This window comes from Panicum virgatum, chromosome 9N, assembly GCF_016808335.1.
Source record: "Panicum virgatum strain AP13 chromosome 9N, P.virgatum_v5, whole genome shotgun sequence".
Classification (NCBI taxonomy): Eukaryota; Viridiplantae; Streptophyta; class Magnoliopsida; order Poales; family Poaceae; genus Panicum; species Panicum virgatum.
In genome coordinates this window covers 59,248,154-59,264,987 of record NC_053153.1, presented here as the reverse complement: position 1 = coordinate 59,264,987, position 16,834 = coordinate 59,248,154, and the positions used below count along the sequence as shown (strand labels likewise).

The 16,834-nt window shown below is 44.3% G+C and overlaps 1 protein-coding gene and 1 long non-coding RNA gene across 8 annotated transcripts; both read left to right on the top strand.

Moving 5' to 3' along the window:
• The first annotated feature begins 3,749 nt into the window (after nucleotides 1–3,749).
• LOC120690265 lies at nucleotides 3,750–7,311 on the top strand. 7 transcript variants are annotated; one of them, XR_005681678.1, is made up of 8 exons: nucleotides 3,767–4,001; nucleotides 4,147–4,206; nucleotides 4,338–4,415; nucleotides 4,499–4,566; nucleotides 5,038–5,226; nucleotides 6,711–6,797; nucleotides 6,893–7,045; nucleotides 7,132–7,311. It is a non-coding gene; the product is annotated as an uncharacterized LOC120690265 (long non-coding RNA). The 7 variants fall into 7 exon arrangements; XR_005681677.1 differs by having other exon boundaries at nucleotides 3,751–4,001; nucleotides 5,038–6,797; XR_005681681.1 differs by having other exon boundaries at nucleotides 3,763–4,001; nucleotides 6,711–6,748; nucleotides 6,893–7,306.
• A 1,926-nt stretch (nucleotides 7,312–9,237) lies between these two features.
• LOC120692239 (putative disease resistance protein RGA1) lies at nucleotides 9,238–11,952 on the top strand. The gene has a single exon (XM_039975500.1). It carries the CDS (start codon nucleotides 9,459–9,461, stop codon nucleotides 11,925–11,927), a length of 2,469 nt encoding a protein of 822 aa, XP_039831434.1. The 5' UTR covers nucleotides 9,238–9,458; the 3' UTR covers nucleotides 11,928–11,952.
• The last annotated feature ends 4,882 nt before the right edge of the window (nucleotides 11,953–16,834 follow it).

The window sequence follows — 16,834 nt, the reverse complement described above, 5'->3', positions numbered from 1 at the left end:
GAAATGCTTTATGGCGCTGCAAGTACTGTCCAATGCAAAAACTGAGTAGTTACACTAGAGTTGAAGCTCATTTGCTGCAGAAGGGAAGACAGGGAATAGGTAAATGTCCTAATGTTACATATGAAATGCTTAGTGACATGAGGAAGGAAATTGAAAGGTGCAAGGATCTGGTGGAAAGATCCAAGACAAAAACTGTTTATCTGGTAAAAGCCACGTATACATGATTTATATTTTATTATACCGTATACAAGATTTATATTTTATTATATTATTATATTATTCTGGTTTATCTGGTAAAAGCCACGTATGTCCCGGCAGAAGGTTACCGAATAAATTTTCTCAAATCAACAGAATGTAAAATATAAATGAATGCTTGTAAAAATAAATATATAAATGAAGGCTTGTAAAAATAAATATAGTCGTCTGCTCATCGTTTGTTTGAATAAAAAACTGGAGCCGTATCCATCCAAGGCCGCTCCAAGCCTGAAGCCGTATACATCCATGGAGGTGCATGCCAGGCGTCTCTGCAACTCCGTAGCATGCAAGGCAATCAAGCCCATGCCTGCAGGGATTACTACGACGCCGCTGAAGCGCTCAAGTCCCTGGCAATCAAGCCCATACGCACAAGGATGAGGACGGCGCAGCTGGAATCTCCCGGCCGCGTATATAAAAGGCGGTGCACTGCTGCATGCAGAAGGACATCGGGAAATCGAAGAGAGATCGGAAAATCGAAGAGAGGAAGAGAAGACATCGAACATCAGAGAGCACAGAGCGAGAGTTTCTAGCAGAGAGAGTTCCAGTTCCACTGTATAATAATACATAGCCAAAGAGCGCGTCCGCTGTAATATAGCCGAGTCGAGGTGAGCCTCCTCTGCTAATCCCAGTTCTTGGGGTTTTCCGAAAGAGAAAGCCGTATGAATGCATGCTCGTGTCTTAATGGAGTAGCTCCCTTTCATTACCCCTGTGTCTGCTGGCCATGTCCGTGCGCGGTGCGAGCGCCTGCGCTAGGGACCCTATAGGAGAAACCTCCGTGTTTGATGGCTCTTTTGTGTGCCCGTGTGCGGCTAGTTTCGGAGCTGGTGTCCGCAGAGAAGTGTTCCCTTCGAGTGGAACTGCCTGGGGAGACGGCAGGATCCCGCGCCTTGTCGGCCGTGTCCGTAGATGTCCGGGGAGCGGAGAGGTGCTGAGCCTTTATGGCCCAGGAGCGTGCGAGAAGTGTGGTGAGTACCGAGTAGGACTTTACAAACAGAGAGACAAATAGCCCGGCAGCCGTGTTGGCCTCGCCAGCCCAGAAGAAGATCCTAATATAAGAACGAACTCATATGAAGCTGAATACGTACGCGCCGAATATTATATCCGGCGCTGAATATAAGAACAAACTCATACGAAGCTGAATTCATATGTGCCGAATATTATATCTGCCGCCGAATACTTTATATATCCCTAATCGTGCCGCATACAATACTCCCTAATCAGGCCGAATAAAGAATACATATCCCCTAATCGCGCCGAATACAATACTCAGACCGATAAAGAATCCGTCCAGATATAATACCCGTACTCCCGAATACAATATAGACCGCGCTTGATTAGCGCTAATCAGTCCGCATATAGTACGATACCATACACATGAATTATATTTATTTAATAATAAATTACTATATTATTATGGTTTATCTGGTATATATATATATATTTTCTATATAGATGCCACCCACTAAGAAGCATCTCTATTCTCACTAAGGACAGGCCTGGTAATGGCGCTCTGGAGCCCCTCGGAGCCGGGTGAAGCCATAATTTCATGGCTCCTCCAACACCAAAGTGCTCCAGTGAGCATATTTTGCGGAGCTCCAGAGCCGGAGCCAAGGGTGTCGACCCCGTTTGGCAGGGCTCCGACCGGAGCTGGTCTTGGAGCCGCTCGTGGAGCCCTGCCAAACAGGGCCCTAATCCCGCTTGGCCGCTTTGCCCAACAACATGCAACTCGGAGAGCTTCCTTCTAGGCTCGAGCTCTTCGAGCCAGCAACAAAGGAGGTGAGCTGTTGAAGTGCTGTTCCTGGGAGATTTATATTGGTTCTTCAGCCTAGTTCTTGGATTAGAGCCTCGATTTGCTTGGATTTTGCTGCGATTTGTGCAACATGTCTATAAGTGGGATTTTGATTGTATTGGTGCTTATTTTTTGCTTCTATTCAAATCGATGCAAGCTCGTCACCGTGGTTTGATTTGATTGTATTCCTCCTGCTAGTGATCGTTTGATTGGTGGATTTTGTTTCTCATTGGTTTCTGGAGTCTGTCCGATTGAATAACAAAGTCGGTCACGGATACGTGAGGATGAAGGGAACTCCGCTTAACGTCCAAAATCGAGATTGGAACCCACACAATGATTCTTAACACACCAAAAGTTAACTTACTGCAGATTTGGTCTGCTTTTTAGAAATATATATAGGTTGGTTAGTAAAAAGTCATCGAAGAATATTTTCTACTTTTTTTCTTACAATCTTTTATCAATTGATGCTATAAAATCAGCATCATTTTAGAAGTACCATGAAATATCCAAATCGTCTCTAAACTCAGGTTGAGGTAGATACACGAATCTATATATATATATATATATATATATATATATATATATATATATATATATATAGATGCCACCCACTAAGAAGCATCTCTATATATGGAAAAAAAGGCCAGATAGAGTGGACACATCGCTGCCAATTCCTGGACGTTAGATCGGCTAGATTTTTTGTCATTTTGCAAAAAAGCTCTCAGACTTTAGAGAAATCAACCCGCGGTCCGACTCCTCCCTCAAGAAATTTTGCAAAAAAATCCTCAATTTTTTCCCAAAATCAACATGGTCCGATCTCCTCCCTCAAGAAATTTTGCAAAAAAAGCCCTCAAGTTTTCCTGAAATCAACCCGCAATCCAACAGTCCAGATTTAAAGAAATTTGCAAAGAAAATCTTAAGTTTTCATAAAATCAACCCTTTATCACCACTTACGGTTTGATTTTATAAAAACTTAAGGCTTTCATAAAGTCGTAGGAGCTATATTCTAAAAATGATTTTCGCGCGAGTGGTAACCGTTATAATGCCAAATATGTAAAAAGTCCTAACTAACCAGGTCACGAGAACATGTTTTTCCCTCCCCTTTTATGTCGGATAAAATATCCTATCTAGTCCCTCTTCTGGAGACTGGAGGGCAGATGTTTCACCATTGTGCACTCCCTACCTCACCCATGAATCTGTCAGTTACCATCTGTCTTTGACCATGTGTACTGAATTTTTTTAACAGTTATATTGTGCATGCATCTCATATTTCAATATTTCCCAAACGGATCCAACTGGAAACCAGAACTGAAACTTCTCGTCGGCCACTGCCAGCGGTCAGGGGCGGACCCAAAATTTTTGTAGAGCCTGGGCACACACATACGGACCACTAACATAAACAATAGATTGATTTTGAGGAGTCCAACATGCTAATGGTAATTACTTTTGTCCGGCTTAACTAACTGTTGTGTGTAGCTGCTTTGGCTCGCTTGAGCCCGGGCACATGCCCAGGGTCGCCGGGCCCTGGGTCCGCCGGTGCCAGCAGTTGTCCGCCGGTGCCAGCAGTTGAATTTGTAGAGAAAACGACGCGCACATAAACCGTTTCATCTCAATACTTGGCAGAAAACAACCTTGATTATAATAAGGTAAAGACTTCGGTACAACCGGCCGTATTCTAGTCCGCGTGCACGGCCGGCTGCATCCACCAGCGCGGCTAGCTCGCCCACGCAGTTCTGATCTTGCGGGCCCATGTATCAGTCGGCTGTTGTTATTTTTTATTCAAAACATTGCGTCCATTCATTTTCTCATCTCGTTCCTCCACCTCGTTCATTTCATCTCCTCATCCTCTCTCTCTAGGGTTCCTTTCTCTCTTCCACCGGGAGGCATTTGCTCGAATCTAGCACCATACGCGCGCATCTGAGCTTTTGCGAGGGGGATTGAAGCACATCCCCTACAGGTACGTGCTCACCTTTTTTTGCCCCATTCCACTGCATCTGATCCCCCATCGTGTGTGCAGCAATTTTGATTTTGTGGCTGTTTTGACCCCCCCCCCCCATCGTGCGTGAAGTGATTTTGATTTTTGTGGTTGTTTTTTTATGAAGGTTATCATCGAGGTCATTTGGAATCAAGGGGGTTGGGCAAAAATTTGCAGACCAGTGTAGGTGAGTTCATGCCCCCACGCACCCCCCAAACAACCCCCAAATCCATACGCCCCCCATCCCCCTGCATCTAATCCTTTTTGTTTGTCTAATCCTTTTTGTTTGTTTTTGGTTTGGTGGATCTCATCGGCAAGCACGTCTGCAGGGGGTCCGTGATCGACTGGAACCGCAAATCATCTTGGGGGTTCAGCGGAATCTCAGGTCTGAATTAGGTGAGTGATTCCCCAACACCTCCACACTGGATTCCGTCTGAGTTCTATCATCCGTGATGTGTTTTGGGGCCTGGTTTTTTCAGTGTTGTGGAGTCAAAGTCTTGATGACAAGGGGAAGGCTCACACCGGAGCAGGGGAAATTTTTCACCAGGTGAGTCAACTTGATGCCCCATCCCGGCCCAATCAAATTGTCAAGCATGCCGCTTGGGCTATTGCACTGCTGCTGTCACCGATGTCAGACTGTGATCTGCACTCCTATTGTGAACTAGTCAATCAGCATAAACAAGCATATACAGGAACTAGCTAGAAAGGTCAGACTGAAAAACTTAGAGCACTGAATAGCTCGTGAAAGATCAAGCAAATGAATGGATTAAATATTGGCTAATTCAAACATCACAAGTAAATCCTACAAGCAAGCAACAGGCTGTTATCGCTGCTCATTAAAGAAGACAAAAACTGAACTGTTGTAGCTCTGAGAAAATGAGAATATGTTGCTACGTTCCTGCTGATGCTTCCGAACTGCTGTCGAGCATACAGGAACTAAGCAACTTTTATCAGTTTAACCAGGCATTAATTTGATGCTAGATAGGCAATAATGCTCCACTAAACTTGTGTACTTTAGAAAAAAGAAGGTCAAAGATATCTTAAATCAGCTGGGGTTGTGAAGCAGGGAATGAAGCAGGTCAGCAAATGTTTTTCTTTATTTATTTCCATTTTTTTGCAACACTTTGTTTCACTTCCCAGGGCATGTGCAATTTCTACTGAATGGAGCCATGCTATACGGACCCTTCAAAGCTGTCTAAAGTAATAGGTAATAACGTGATTCTGATTAGGCAATAATATGATTCTGAACCATGCAAAATAGTTTACTTGATTAGGCAATATTTACTTTAGAATTTTAGAATTTATTTTTTCTTTGCCTGTTTAAAGTACTAGGTAATATACAACTATCAGCACTGGTATTTAACATGTAACCTAGTTCTTTAGCCTGAAGTGACCACATAGGAGTAAATTTTATGTGTGCAGTCATCATTTGCTAAAAAATTCACACAGGAGTAAAACTCAACTTACCAAAATCGTTAGATTCCTAAACCTAAATGGTTGTGCTTAATAAACTACACTACCTTGTTGTTGATTCTGAAAAATTCCAAATAAACAAATGTGGGCACAATACAAGACAAAGAAACTCAGTATCATTTGCTAATATATCACTTCTTGCATTAGAGTTGAAGCCAAACAGTTTAGTGATTATTCAATACCAATTTTGTAATCTGATATAGGCAGTAATATTGTATTTATTAGGTAATAGTATAAATTATTGATTAAACATTCAGTTTACTGGAATTCATTTGTAGGTTTGCCTATGCTAAATCAACAAGCAGATTGTTCATTTTGTAGTCTAGCATTGTTTTGAATGGAAAAAATCATCAGTAAAGATACGTAGTAAATATTTGTGAAAAACACTAACTCTGCATAAAGTAGAGCTGAACCTAATCATAGCAGTTCTGTTAGTGTGTTTCTGATCTTGGTGAATTGTTTTGGTGCGGGTAACAAGCCCACCCTTTTTGTTGTCTTTGTCTTAGAGCTATGTTGGTGTAACTAGTCAAATTTTCCATAATAATTTAGTAGGCAATAATGTGGTTCTAATTATACAATTTTATAGTTATAACTAGGCAAAACAATGTAGTTTGTTAGGCAAAACTACGGTTCCCAGTTAGACAATAATATGGGAGGGAATTTGGAAATTATGATTCTGGATTGTACAAATCAATATACTTCATTAGACAACAAACTACCTGGAATGGATATTTGAAATGCTTAATTGGTATCCTTAAAATACATACTAAATATTTCTAAATGCTTACGGCATGCATCCAAGGACCTTTTTGTGTTTATGATTCAAGGGTGAGAGATGGAAACTGTTTGCACATCCTATCTCACCATTTACTAAGCTGTGTTTGTAGGTAGCTTGGATCTTGTACGGGGGCAATAGATACATGTCTCACCAATTTATTCATTTTACTTTCGCATTTTGATTCTAGCATTTTCATGTGTTCTTACTGATAACTTTTTGGATTTCATGTATGCAACTTATGCTAAACTAGTGTACAAATTAATCATACTAGCTAAGCACTTTTGTATTATAATTTTTAGCATTTTTTCGCGTATTTGTGACCCTCTGCCATTTTTCTGATCTAACAATCAATTCATACAATTCATGTGTAGTAGCATATTTTTTAAATTATATTTCTATACTATACCTGCTAACTTTAAGATTACTTGTCAACCTCATAGGAGCTGGGAGCAACGTGCACATTTGTTCTAGGGTGCTTGTGAGTTCAAATAACATGCCTACAACTTTTAGCCAAAATGCTTACCACTGTATGAGAAAAGCTAGTTCTTTAGCTTATCCAACCTTTATCACCCTTTACTCTCCACTACATGCTACTGAACAAATTTTCCTCTTTTTATGGCAGGTCATAATTAGTAGTTCAACATGAATGCAAATATGAAGTAACAATTATGTTTTTGAGAAGCAAATATGATATGCAATATGTCCAAGTATTAAGCCAGGAAGCAAATGTTGTATCTTGCAGCACTGTAAACAAGTGGTATTGCAGGAATGCATGGTCAGTCTCTGCTATGCAGCAACAATGATAATACAGACAATAATTTGCTAGAGTTTTTCTAACCTGTAGATGTGAACTATGTGCAGACTTTCTCAAATATTGCTAAAGCTGTACAGGGTGATTAGGAATTCAGGCAGATTAGGAGGGTGATCGTGTGGGCCTAGTTCTAGCGAGAGGAATTATGTACAGCACATAATCTACTTCCGTTGTAATTGATTGATTACAATTTTTTACTAGAAAAGGAAAAAAAGTGTCTGTACATGATTTGTCTTTATTCCAAAAAAGAGGGGCTGTACGGCCGGCCGAATTTACGGCCGGCTGTAAATTAGCTACATCCAATATATTTTTTTTTCGAAAACGCAGGAGAGCTGCGCTCAATATATTAAGAAGAAGAAAGGAGGAAAAAAGAGCCTCCAGTACACCAAGCTACAAATTGGAGGGTCTGTAGCCACCCTTAACAAAGCTAGCTAAAACTCGCTCTAAGATAAAAGCTAAAAGCTTGATCAGCTTGACCAAAACCTGACCAGCAACACATCCAACTAAGAAACAGGAGTGGCAAGAGCGAGAAGATGGGACACTCCTCGAGCCCCTGCCAAGGCCCACTGCCGCACTTCTTCTTTGAAGGCTGAGACGATGGTAGCCAAGTTGGGGGTGCCGCCATAAAAAACACAGTGGTTGCGATGGATCCATAGTGACCAAGCTCCTAGAATACAGCTACATCCAATATAATAAACAATAAATGAATAAAAATAAGATTTTGATACAGCTATGCAGAGCGGTGTCAACGAGCATGCCCACGGGAAGGATGATATCGGCAAGTAGCTCTTTCGAAATAATCATTTTAATTAATTTGTGCTCGTGAGATATATACCACGTCCTAGCTTGTCTCATGACATATTGTTGACATTGCCGACGTACGCCCATGGAAATCTATCAAGTGGCAGAACAGCGCGCGCCGTACTCTCCAAACCGCGGATTCAAGTGCTTCTTCCTTCAGCTGCAAGGAGTTATACTTGGAGCAAGTACAACAAGGGGTTTATTGCCCTTTACAGTATTCGTTTGCTTATGTGGCAGAGAGAGAAAAGCAAAAAGTTGAAGAAAAATCTCATCTTCCCATGCTCCTAGGCAGAGAGAGAAACAGAAAGTAATCATGGGTCAATTGGAAGAGATAAAGCGAGAGACAACGTATTGTATGCGTCATTTTATAAGTGTCTCTTATAAATTTAAGAGACAATAACAAGCTCTATTATTCAACATGCTCTTATACATCGAGCGCACATAGAGACATGGAATTCACGGTTCAGCAAAGAAATCCTGGTCAACGCCTTCGGTTTCCGCGTTTCAGCAGACCACCAATAATAATGTTGCGTTTTTGTTTAGTACTCGTATAAATAATAATGAGACGTTGCTCGGTACTACGGTATGTGTTTGTATATTTATACGCCGCCGTCGTCGCTCCAAGCATGTTCACCATCTTCCTCATAGTCGCGTCGCCTCTTCGCTTGGCGCGCGCCCGCCTTGGCCCCTTGCATGCCAAAGTCGTTGGTTGGTACAGATCTAGAGCCCGGCAAGTCGACCCCGTACGTGCTACCTGTATCTCTTGGGTCTTGCTTGGTACCGTCCCCGGATGGTGAGATATCTCTCTCTGTCTCCGTATTTCATTTCATGATCCTCGGTAGAATCGCCTCGACTGGATCTGGGCACTCCGGACTCAGCACTAGGGAAAACAGCAGCGAGTGTTACTGCCGCTTCGTTAATTCAGTAACGGCTCGCTGTTGCTGGATTGCATACACATATGCTGCTTGTTTTGTTGCTTATATATGAGTTGCTGCCACTTGCTAGCTTGAGGTCTTAAGTTTGTATTGCCCATGTTTGACGAAATGCCGCAATTGACTGAAATATGCACGTCAGCCAGCCGCAGTCGCCTTCTTTTAGTGTGGCTTGGTGAATAGCGCCTTGCACGAGTAGGAATGCTATATGGACGTAATTTTTCTGAATGGCGTTCGGGCCTTTGCCTAGTTGAGAAAACATTATATAAAAATGTATTTTCTAGATACAAACTAAAGCTAGTTGTTTTAGTGGAGCAGAGAAAATGTTGGCGACATGTTTGTTTGATATGGTATCACGTGGACGTGGATCAGAGCACTAGCTAACTTTCTTAAATTATGGTGAATGAGTGTTTGCCTTGGATTTTGAAATAGGCCAAGTGTTATTGGACCCACCAGTTTCTGTATCTTGCAAGGCCAATGCTTAAGGAAATTTCCCTGCTTCAGCAAAGAAGTATAAAAAATAGTATTTACATTGCTATTGCTGAACGTGTAAAAGTTAATGTCCCTTGACCGTGTCTTACTCGTTCACATACAGTGTGTAGTGACACACATCTACTACCTCTGCAGGGTGGGTTCTCAAAACAATGGCCGAAATACTTCTGTCGAGTTTTGCTATGTCGATTCTCCGAAAAGTTTCTTCCTTTGCTACTGGACATGGCATAGCTAAGATTACATCAGCCTGGAATGTACAAAAAGAACTGAGCAAATTAGAAACTTCTTTGCGATTTATTTGTGGGGTTCTTCTTGATGCGGAGAGCAAACATACTACTTCTACTTCACTCAAGGAATGGCTGGAAAAGCTCAAAGATGCTGTCTATGACATCGATGATATTCTGGATGATATCTCAACGGAAGCTTTGATATGTCGAGCTGACAAGCGTGTGGTCACTCAAGCCAAAAGTCTACTTATTTCTCCTTTTGTATTTAGCCGAAGAATAAGAGAAATTCGTGAAAAGCTTGATGAGATAGCTGTTAACAGAAGGGACTTTGGACTGCGCGAGTTGACACTGGATGGCCAAAACTCTTCCATGGAAAACAACAAGAGGCAAACATATTCGTTTTTGTACCAGCCGGACATAGTTGGGAGGGATCTTGACAGAGATGAGATTGTTCATAACATACTGAGAGCTGCAGATTCTTATGCTCTTTTTGTTCTTCCTATTCTTGGGCTTGGAGGAATCGGGAAAACTGCACTGGCGAAGATGGTGTTTCATGATGTACGAGTGAACAAGAAGTTCAGCAAAATGATATGGGCTTGTATCTCCGATGAATTCGATATGAAGAAGATACTGCAAGACATAATAGAGTCTGCCACTGGTGAAATTTGCAAGCATCTAAACTTGGAACACTTGCAAATAAAACTCGTAAGAATCTTGCAGAATCATAACTATTTCCTTGTGTTGGATGATATGTGGACTGATAATGTAAATAAATGGAAAGACCTAAAGCATTTGTTGTCAAGTGGCGCTAAAGGAAGCGTCATAATCGTTACCACACGCAAGTCTACGGTTGCATCTGTTGTGGGGAGTTCAAAGCCGCACAAGGTGGGTGCACTTCAGTTTCAAGAGTGTATGCAAATTTTTACTAGATGTGCATTCGGAGAAGGCGAGGAGGAGAAATTTCCAAAACTATTAAAAATTGGAAAATCCATAGTCGACAAATGTGCTGGAGTACCATTGGCAGTAAAAACATTGGGTTCTCTGTTACGTACCAAGCGAAGAGAGAAAGAATGGTTGCGTGTGAGAGACGATGGCTTATGGGAAATCAAACAAGATGAGGATGATATTTTACCAGTGCTGAAGTTAAGCTACAACGCACTCCCAACCGATCTGAAACCATGTCTTTCCTATTTATCCATATTTCCGAAGGACTATTTGTATTACACAAGGTGCATAGTAATGTTATGGATGGCCCAAGGACTTCTGCACTCAAACAGCAGGAGTGAAGCGTCAGAAGACGTCGGCTATAGTTACATTAATGAACTAATGGGAAGTTCCTTTTTTCAGGACGCCCTAATGACTTTTGATGAAAGTATGCCACATTGCAAGATGCATGATATTGTACATGACCTAGCCAGATATGTCTTGGGCAGAGATCTAGCTATTGTGAGCTGTGAAACATCAGAAGTTTCAGAAACTATCAGGCATCTCGTATGGGACCGTAAGGAGTTCTTGCAAGAGCAAGAATTCCCAAAGGAGTTAACCAAAGCAAGAAAGGCTCGAACATTTGCTACTTCATATAATCATGGTGTAATGAGCAAATCATTCCTGGAAGTGTTGCTATCCAAGTTTTCGTTTCTACGTGTCCTGATTTTATCGGAAGTTAGCATTGATGAACTCCCAGATTCAGTTGGGAATTTGAAGCACCTAAGGTATCTTGACCTCACATGGAACAGAAGCATAAGATTCCTTCCAAATACCCTACACAGGCTGTTAAATCTCCAGACCCTTGATCTTTTTCACTGTGACCAACTATTGGAGCTGCCAAGAGATATGGACAAATTAATGAACCTCAGGTACTTTAGCCTCACATCAAAGCTAAAGTGTTTGCCAGAAGTAGGAATTCGTAGCTGGACTTCCTTAACATCCCTGCAGCTCCATTCTTGCAGTGAATTAACATCACTGACAGAAGGGATTGGCTTCCTAACTGCCCTGCAAACATTGTGGATCAACGATTGCCCAAAGCTTCCATCTCTCCCTGCAAGCATGAAGCACCTCTCCTCTCTCCAGGAGTTGTATATCGACAATTGCCTGGAGCTAGATTTAATGGAAACAGCAGAGGCCATGGAAGGGTTGCGGAGTCTTCGGACATTACAGATTGTTGGACTGCCAAAATTAGGGCATCTTCCAGAGAGTCTGTGTTCTGCTTCGGACACTCTTCAGTACTTACTCATTAAGCACTGCGTCCGGCTAAGCAAGCTTCCAAATTGCCTGCAAGATTTCACTTCTCTTCAGAGGGTAATCATTATGGATTGCCCAGGATGCATGCGAAGTAATGGTGACGATTACAATCTCATCCGCCGCCACGTTCCTGAAGTCTATATTGAGGAATAAATCATATATAGAGTAGCTCAACATGGAGTACAAACTAAGTTAAATATTTGACCAATTGTTTGGCTTTTATCGAGTACGCCTTATTTATTTCCTATCATATTGGATTTTCAGAGCAGCATAGAGTATCAAATCTCATAACTTCTTAGTGATGAAAGTACTCCTGGGGTGATTCCACGTCTCTGCATGTTTTTCTTTGTCGTGTTTGTATCTGCAATATATTTTATTCAGTCACATGAGTGATCACAGAATTTGTTGACTAAGGTACGGTTTAGCAGAGCTCCATTTCCTCCGAAAATAGCTCCGGCTCCTCTTGGCTTCTCTGATGGAGAAGAAACCGTTTTAAAAGACATTTGCCAAAACAGTTTTACTTGTGGGATGGAAGTTGTAAAATATCTACATTGCCCTTCCCTATATTTTTCTTTTACCTTTTTCTTCTTTTTCCCTTTTCTTTCTTTTCCTTTTTCCCTCTCCTTTTCTTTTTCTCTCCCTTTTCTTTTTTCCTCCTCTCCTCCTTATCCATTCGCCCTACCTCCCCATCCCCGTCTCCTTCCACCTTCGCCGCCCCACTTCCCCTCCGGCAGCCTGCCCCACCTCCCCTCCACCGTGGCCCGGCGCGCATCGGGCTGCCGCTGCCACCTGACCTCCTGCAGGCACCTCCGCCAGCCTCCTCTCTCAGCTGCCGCGAGCGCCATCGACCGTCCTCCATCGTAGGCATGCCTTCGCCCTCCTATCGCTGTTGTGCTGCCGCGGGCACCCGGCGGCAGGGCTGGCAAAGGGTAAGGTGAAGCCGGATGGAACCACGCCTCCCCCCCCCCAAAGTGTTCTAGAGAGCATCTTTTTTGAAGCTCTGGAGCTAGACACTACTATAAAAACGATTTGTAGGAACGCCTCGATTTTTTCTAGGGGCGGATCAAAAAATAACCTGCTCCTACAAAACGTGTGATGGTACTATAGCAGTTGGCCCGCCCCTAAAAATACTTTTGTAGGGGCGGACGATGCCGTCACCCGCCCAAAAAAATGGAGCGCCATTTCCAGGGGCGGGCGACCATGTGACCCGACCCTAAAAAAATTGAAAAGCTGACGCGGGTAAATAAATGAGTCTTTCTCCCTCATCTTTGACTCTGCGGCAGCACATGCGCTGCAGTCTCTCTCTCCCACGCACTTCCTTCCCATCTCTCTCTCCTTCTCCCCATCTCCTCCCATGCGCTTCCTCCCCACCTTTGCAGTGCCGCCGTGGCCGCGGGACTCGATGGCGGCGCGCGGAGCAGCGGTGCCCGCAGCGGCAGCGCACGGAGCGGCGGCTTTCGTAGCCGCGGAGCTCAACGGTGGCGAGCGGAACAAGGGCGGCGCGTTCCACGCACGCGGCGCAGCGGCATGGCGGGAGGCGGCAGTGGCGAACCTAGGATTTTATAGAAGGTATGCCAAGATATTTTTTCCACTTGCTATACGGTATAATACCCTTTCAACACTTGTCATCGCAATTGGTAAAAGCCATGCCAATTTGAAAAGCGTGTAAACCATATTATATAACGTGTGTCTATTTGTTTGTGCACAAGCTTTAGTGAGAGGTAAGCAAGATTCACCATGCCTTTGAAGCTATTATTTTGTCTCACATCATCAATATAATTGTCAAGTTGCAAATCAAGTTTCACCAAATCATGTTGTTAAGGTAGAACTCAGTGTAACGAACATGGCACCATTTATGCCATTTCGAGTGATTTTGGTGACCGTATGACAACGCAATCAATGAGACTAATGATTTTGTTGAGTGAACATTTCTAGATCTCAGGGATGAAGTAAAAAGGCCATACAAAGCAAAACACGAAGAAAGAACTAAAAAAACACTAAATTGGACGAGTTCTGCAGAAACCAATAGCACCGGAAGAACCGATGCCTAAGCACCGGTGCATCCGATGGTTGTCGGAAGAACCGACGCCCTGGCTTTGGTGTAAGACTGAGCGCCTTCAGTTGCTGTGAGTGACCGGTTCAACCGACTCCATATGCATCGGTTTAATCGATGGTCCCTGGAGTCGCTGCAGCTGTGTCAGGAAGCCAACGGCTACTTCAGTTGCTGTGAGTGACCGGAAGAACCGATGCCTCTGCACCGGAAGTTCCGATGCCTACGCAGAAAAGCTGCTAACAGCTACAAACAGCTAGTTCGACTTGGAGGCATATATATATGTGCTCCCCCGGCCATTTGAAGACTGCTGGAGTCCCAAGACATCACACACACATCCAAGAACACCTCCAAGCCATCCAAGAGCATAGAGATCAAATCCTTAGTCCTTAGCACAAGCTTTGTGAGTGTTAGTGTTAGGTTAGCTCTTGAGTGAGTGATCAAGCAAGGTTTAGATCCTTGTGTTGTGGTTCTAGAGTGAACCAAAATTGTATCTTGGTGCGCCGGCCATCCTTGGAGCTTTGGTGGCTCGCCGGCAAGTCTACGACCCTCCGGCTTGGTGTGGAGCGGCGTCGACAACTTTGTGCGGGGACGGAGACCCCTCCTTCGTGGGCAATCTCTCTTAGTGAAGATTGGGATCAAGGTGACCGTGATTGTGTTTACGGAAGAGACTTGATTGCCGGGATGCGATACTCTTAGTGAGTGCTTCAACAACGTGGACGTAGGAGCGCCTTTGTGGCAATCCGAACCACGGGATAAATCCTCGTGCCGAGAGTTCGCTTCCTCTCATCCCTCCTTTAAGCTTCCGCATTTCATATTGCAATCTTTGTGCCTCTACTTTCATAGAGTAGTTTCATGATAGAATTGGCTATATGTTGCTAAACTCTTTTGGGATGAGGGTTTCACACTAAGGTGAACCGTAGTTGCACATCTAGATAGCTTGTTTTAGATTAAGTTTTGTGCAAACTAGTTGGAGCCATAGGTTAAGGTTTTTAGAGTGCCTAATTCACCCCTCCCCTTCTTAGGCTAGAGCACCCGATCGCTTTCACTCAGCTAGTCTACGTACCTTTTATGCATCAAAAGAAGCAAATGAGTTGGAAGGATTGAAGGCACATATACAAGAAATCAACTCTATGTCTATCACAACAAATTGATAATCAAGCTCTTAACTAATTTGATCAATGACACTATTATTTACTAGGTGGATCAAAATATTTAGGTATGCCATGGCATACATGGCCCACCCATTGGGTACGCCATTGGGCGGCGGCCATGCTCATGGCGGCTAGCGGCGGCGCGCGGCGACCAGGAGCGGCCTATGCGGTGGCCACCGGCGGCGGCGGACACGGCAGCGCGCGGCGGGGCTGGAGCTGCGTCGGCGCACGGGCGGCGACACGCGCGGCGAGCGGCCCCCCGGCGGCCCGGCGACCGCAGCGGCCAGGCGGCGCGCTGCAGCGGCCACAGCGGTGTGGGCCCGGGCAGCGCCGTCGGGCAAGATCCGGCCCAGATCTGGGCGGCGGCGGCCACGGCGGCGCCGCCGCTCATCCCCGGCCCAGGCTATGGCGGCGGCGCACCAACGGGAGCGAGCGGCGCGGCGGCCTGCAAAAGCGGCGGCGTCCTGCACGGCGGGAATGGCGTGCCGCCTGGGCGGCGGCCGGCTTAAGCGGCGTGCGGCCCGCGAGAGCGAGCGGCGCGGCGACCGGCAGAAGCGGCCCGCGGGAGCGAGCGACGCGCTAGGCGGCTGTTTTTTTAATTTTTTAATCTATCTCTAGGGGCTGCTTGTTCGGTGGTCCGCCCCTACAAATCCATTTGTGGATTTGTAGGGGCGGGTCGTGCCTTGGTCCGCCCCTGGAAATTGATTTTCAGGAGCGGGTCCTTTACCCGCCCCTGGAAAACTTTATTTCTAGCTGCGGGAGACAGCTACGGGTGGCGCACCCGTTCCTACAAATGGCATTCTACCCGCCCCAGAAAACATTTTCTGTAGTAGTGAGAGTCGAGGGTGAAGCATCTCGTTTGGCAAGGATCCAGCTGGAGCTACTCGTAGAGCCCTGCCAAATGGGGCCTAATTAATGTGAAGAACTTTTGTATGATGATCTATATGGCGTTGAAGGGTGGCAGCTATTCTGAATTTCTTTTTAATCTTTCTTGGCATGCAACCTATTTATTTCATCTATGGTTCATCTTAGCAATAATGGTTCAATTTTTTCTTCATGCAAAGCCAAAGGAATGTTTGGATCCGTCCTGCATCTAAGCTAAGCTAATTTTTTAACTCTTAACTTATTCCATCAGGACACATCTATTCACAGCTGATAACTCTCGGCTAGCACTATCCAGCTAGATGGTTGTTAGCTCTAACTGATTCAAACATGGCCTAAGCTAATGAAAATAAGGTGAACGTCTAATTTCTCTAAGAGGTATGTACCGTGTCACTTTCCTTCCAGACAATTACACTTTTGTTTTGCTTTCGGAAAACATCCCGTGCAATCGGGTGCATGTGCCCCCCCCCCCCCCCCCCCGACGTCGTTAGCATGGTAAACGGAGAGGGAGAGAGATGAAGAGTGTGCGTGGGTCCCATAGAGTTGTAAAGTCAAAGCACGCAGTTATTTATTCATCTCTATCTCCATTCTCTTCTCTATTCTCTCTCTTCTCCCCCGATCCATCTTCTGTCAGGCTGACATGTGGGCCCTAGTACTTATCCTCAGGTGCATCTTGCGTGGTGCGTCCGTTTGCTCTGTTAGATGGACCCTCTTTATAAGTATGACGCCGGATATAATCTTCTGTGTGTTCTTGTAGCGTCTGCTGCGTGTTTTCATCTTATTCCATACTTGCATCCCTAAAATGGCTAGATATACAAAACAACTGTGGAGCTAGATTAGTGGTACAAATATGTGAGTAAGACGTATAATATTTCTTTATTATTAAGTATGACTGACCGTCATATTTGCATTTAAGGACCATCAACAGGTGCAAATAATTTCATGAGGAAACGAGGTCTATTTTATAAATTGAT

Excerpts from the sequence above, each read along its gene's own strand:
- LOC120692239 (XM_039975500.1), top strand. The coding sequence starts at position 9,459 with ATGGCCGAAATACTTCTGTCGAGTTTTGCTATGTCGATTCTCCGAAAA.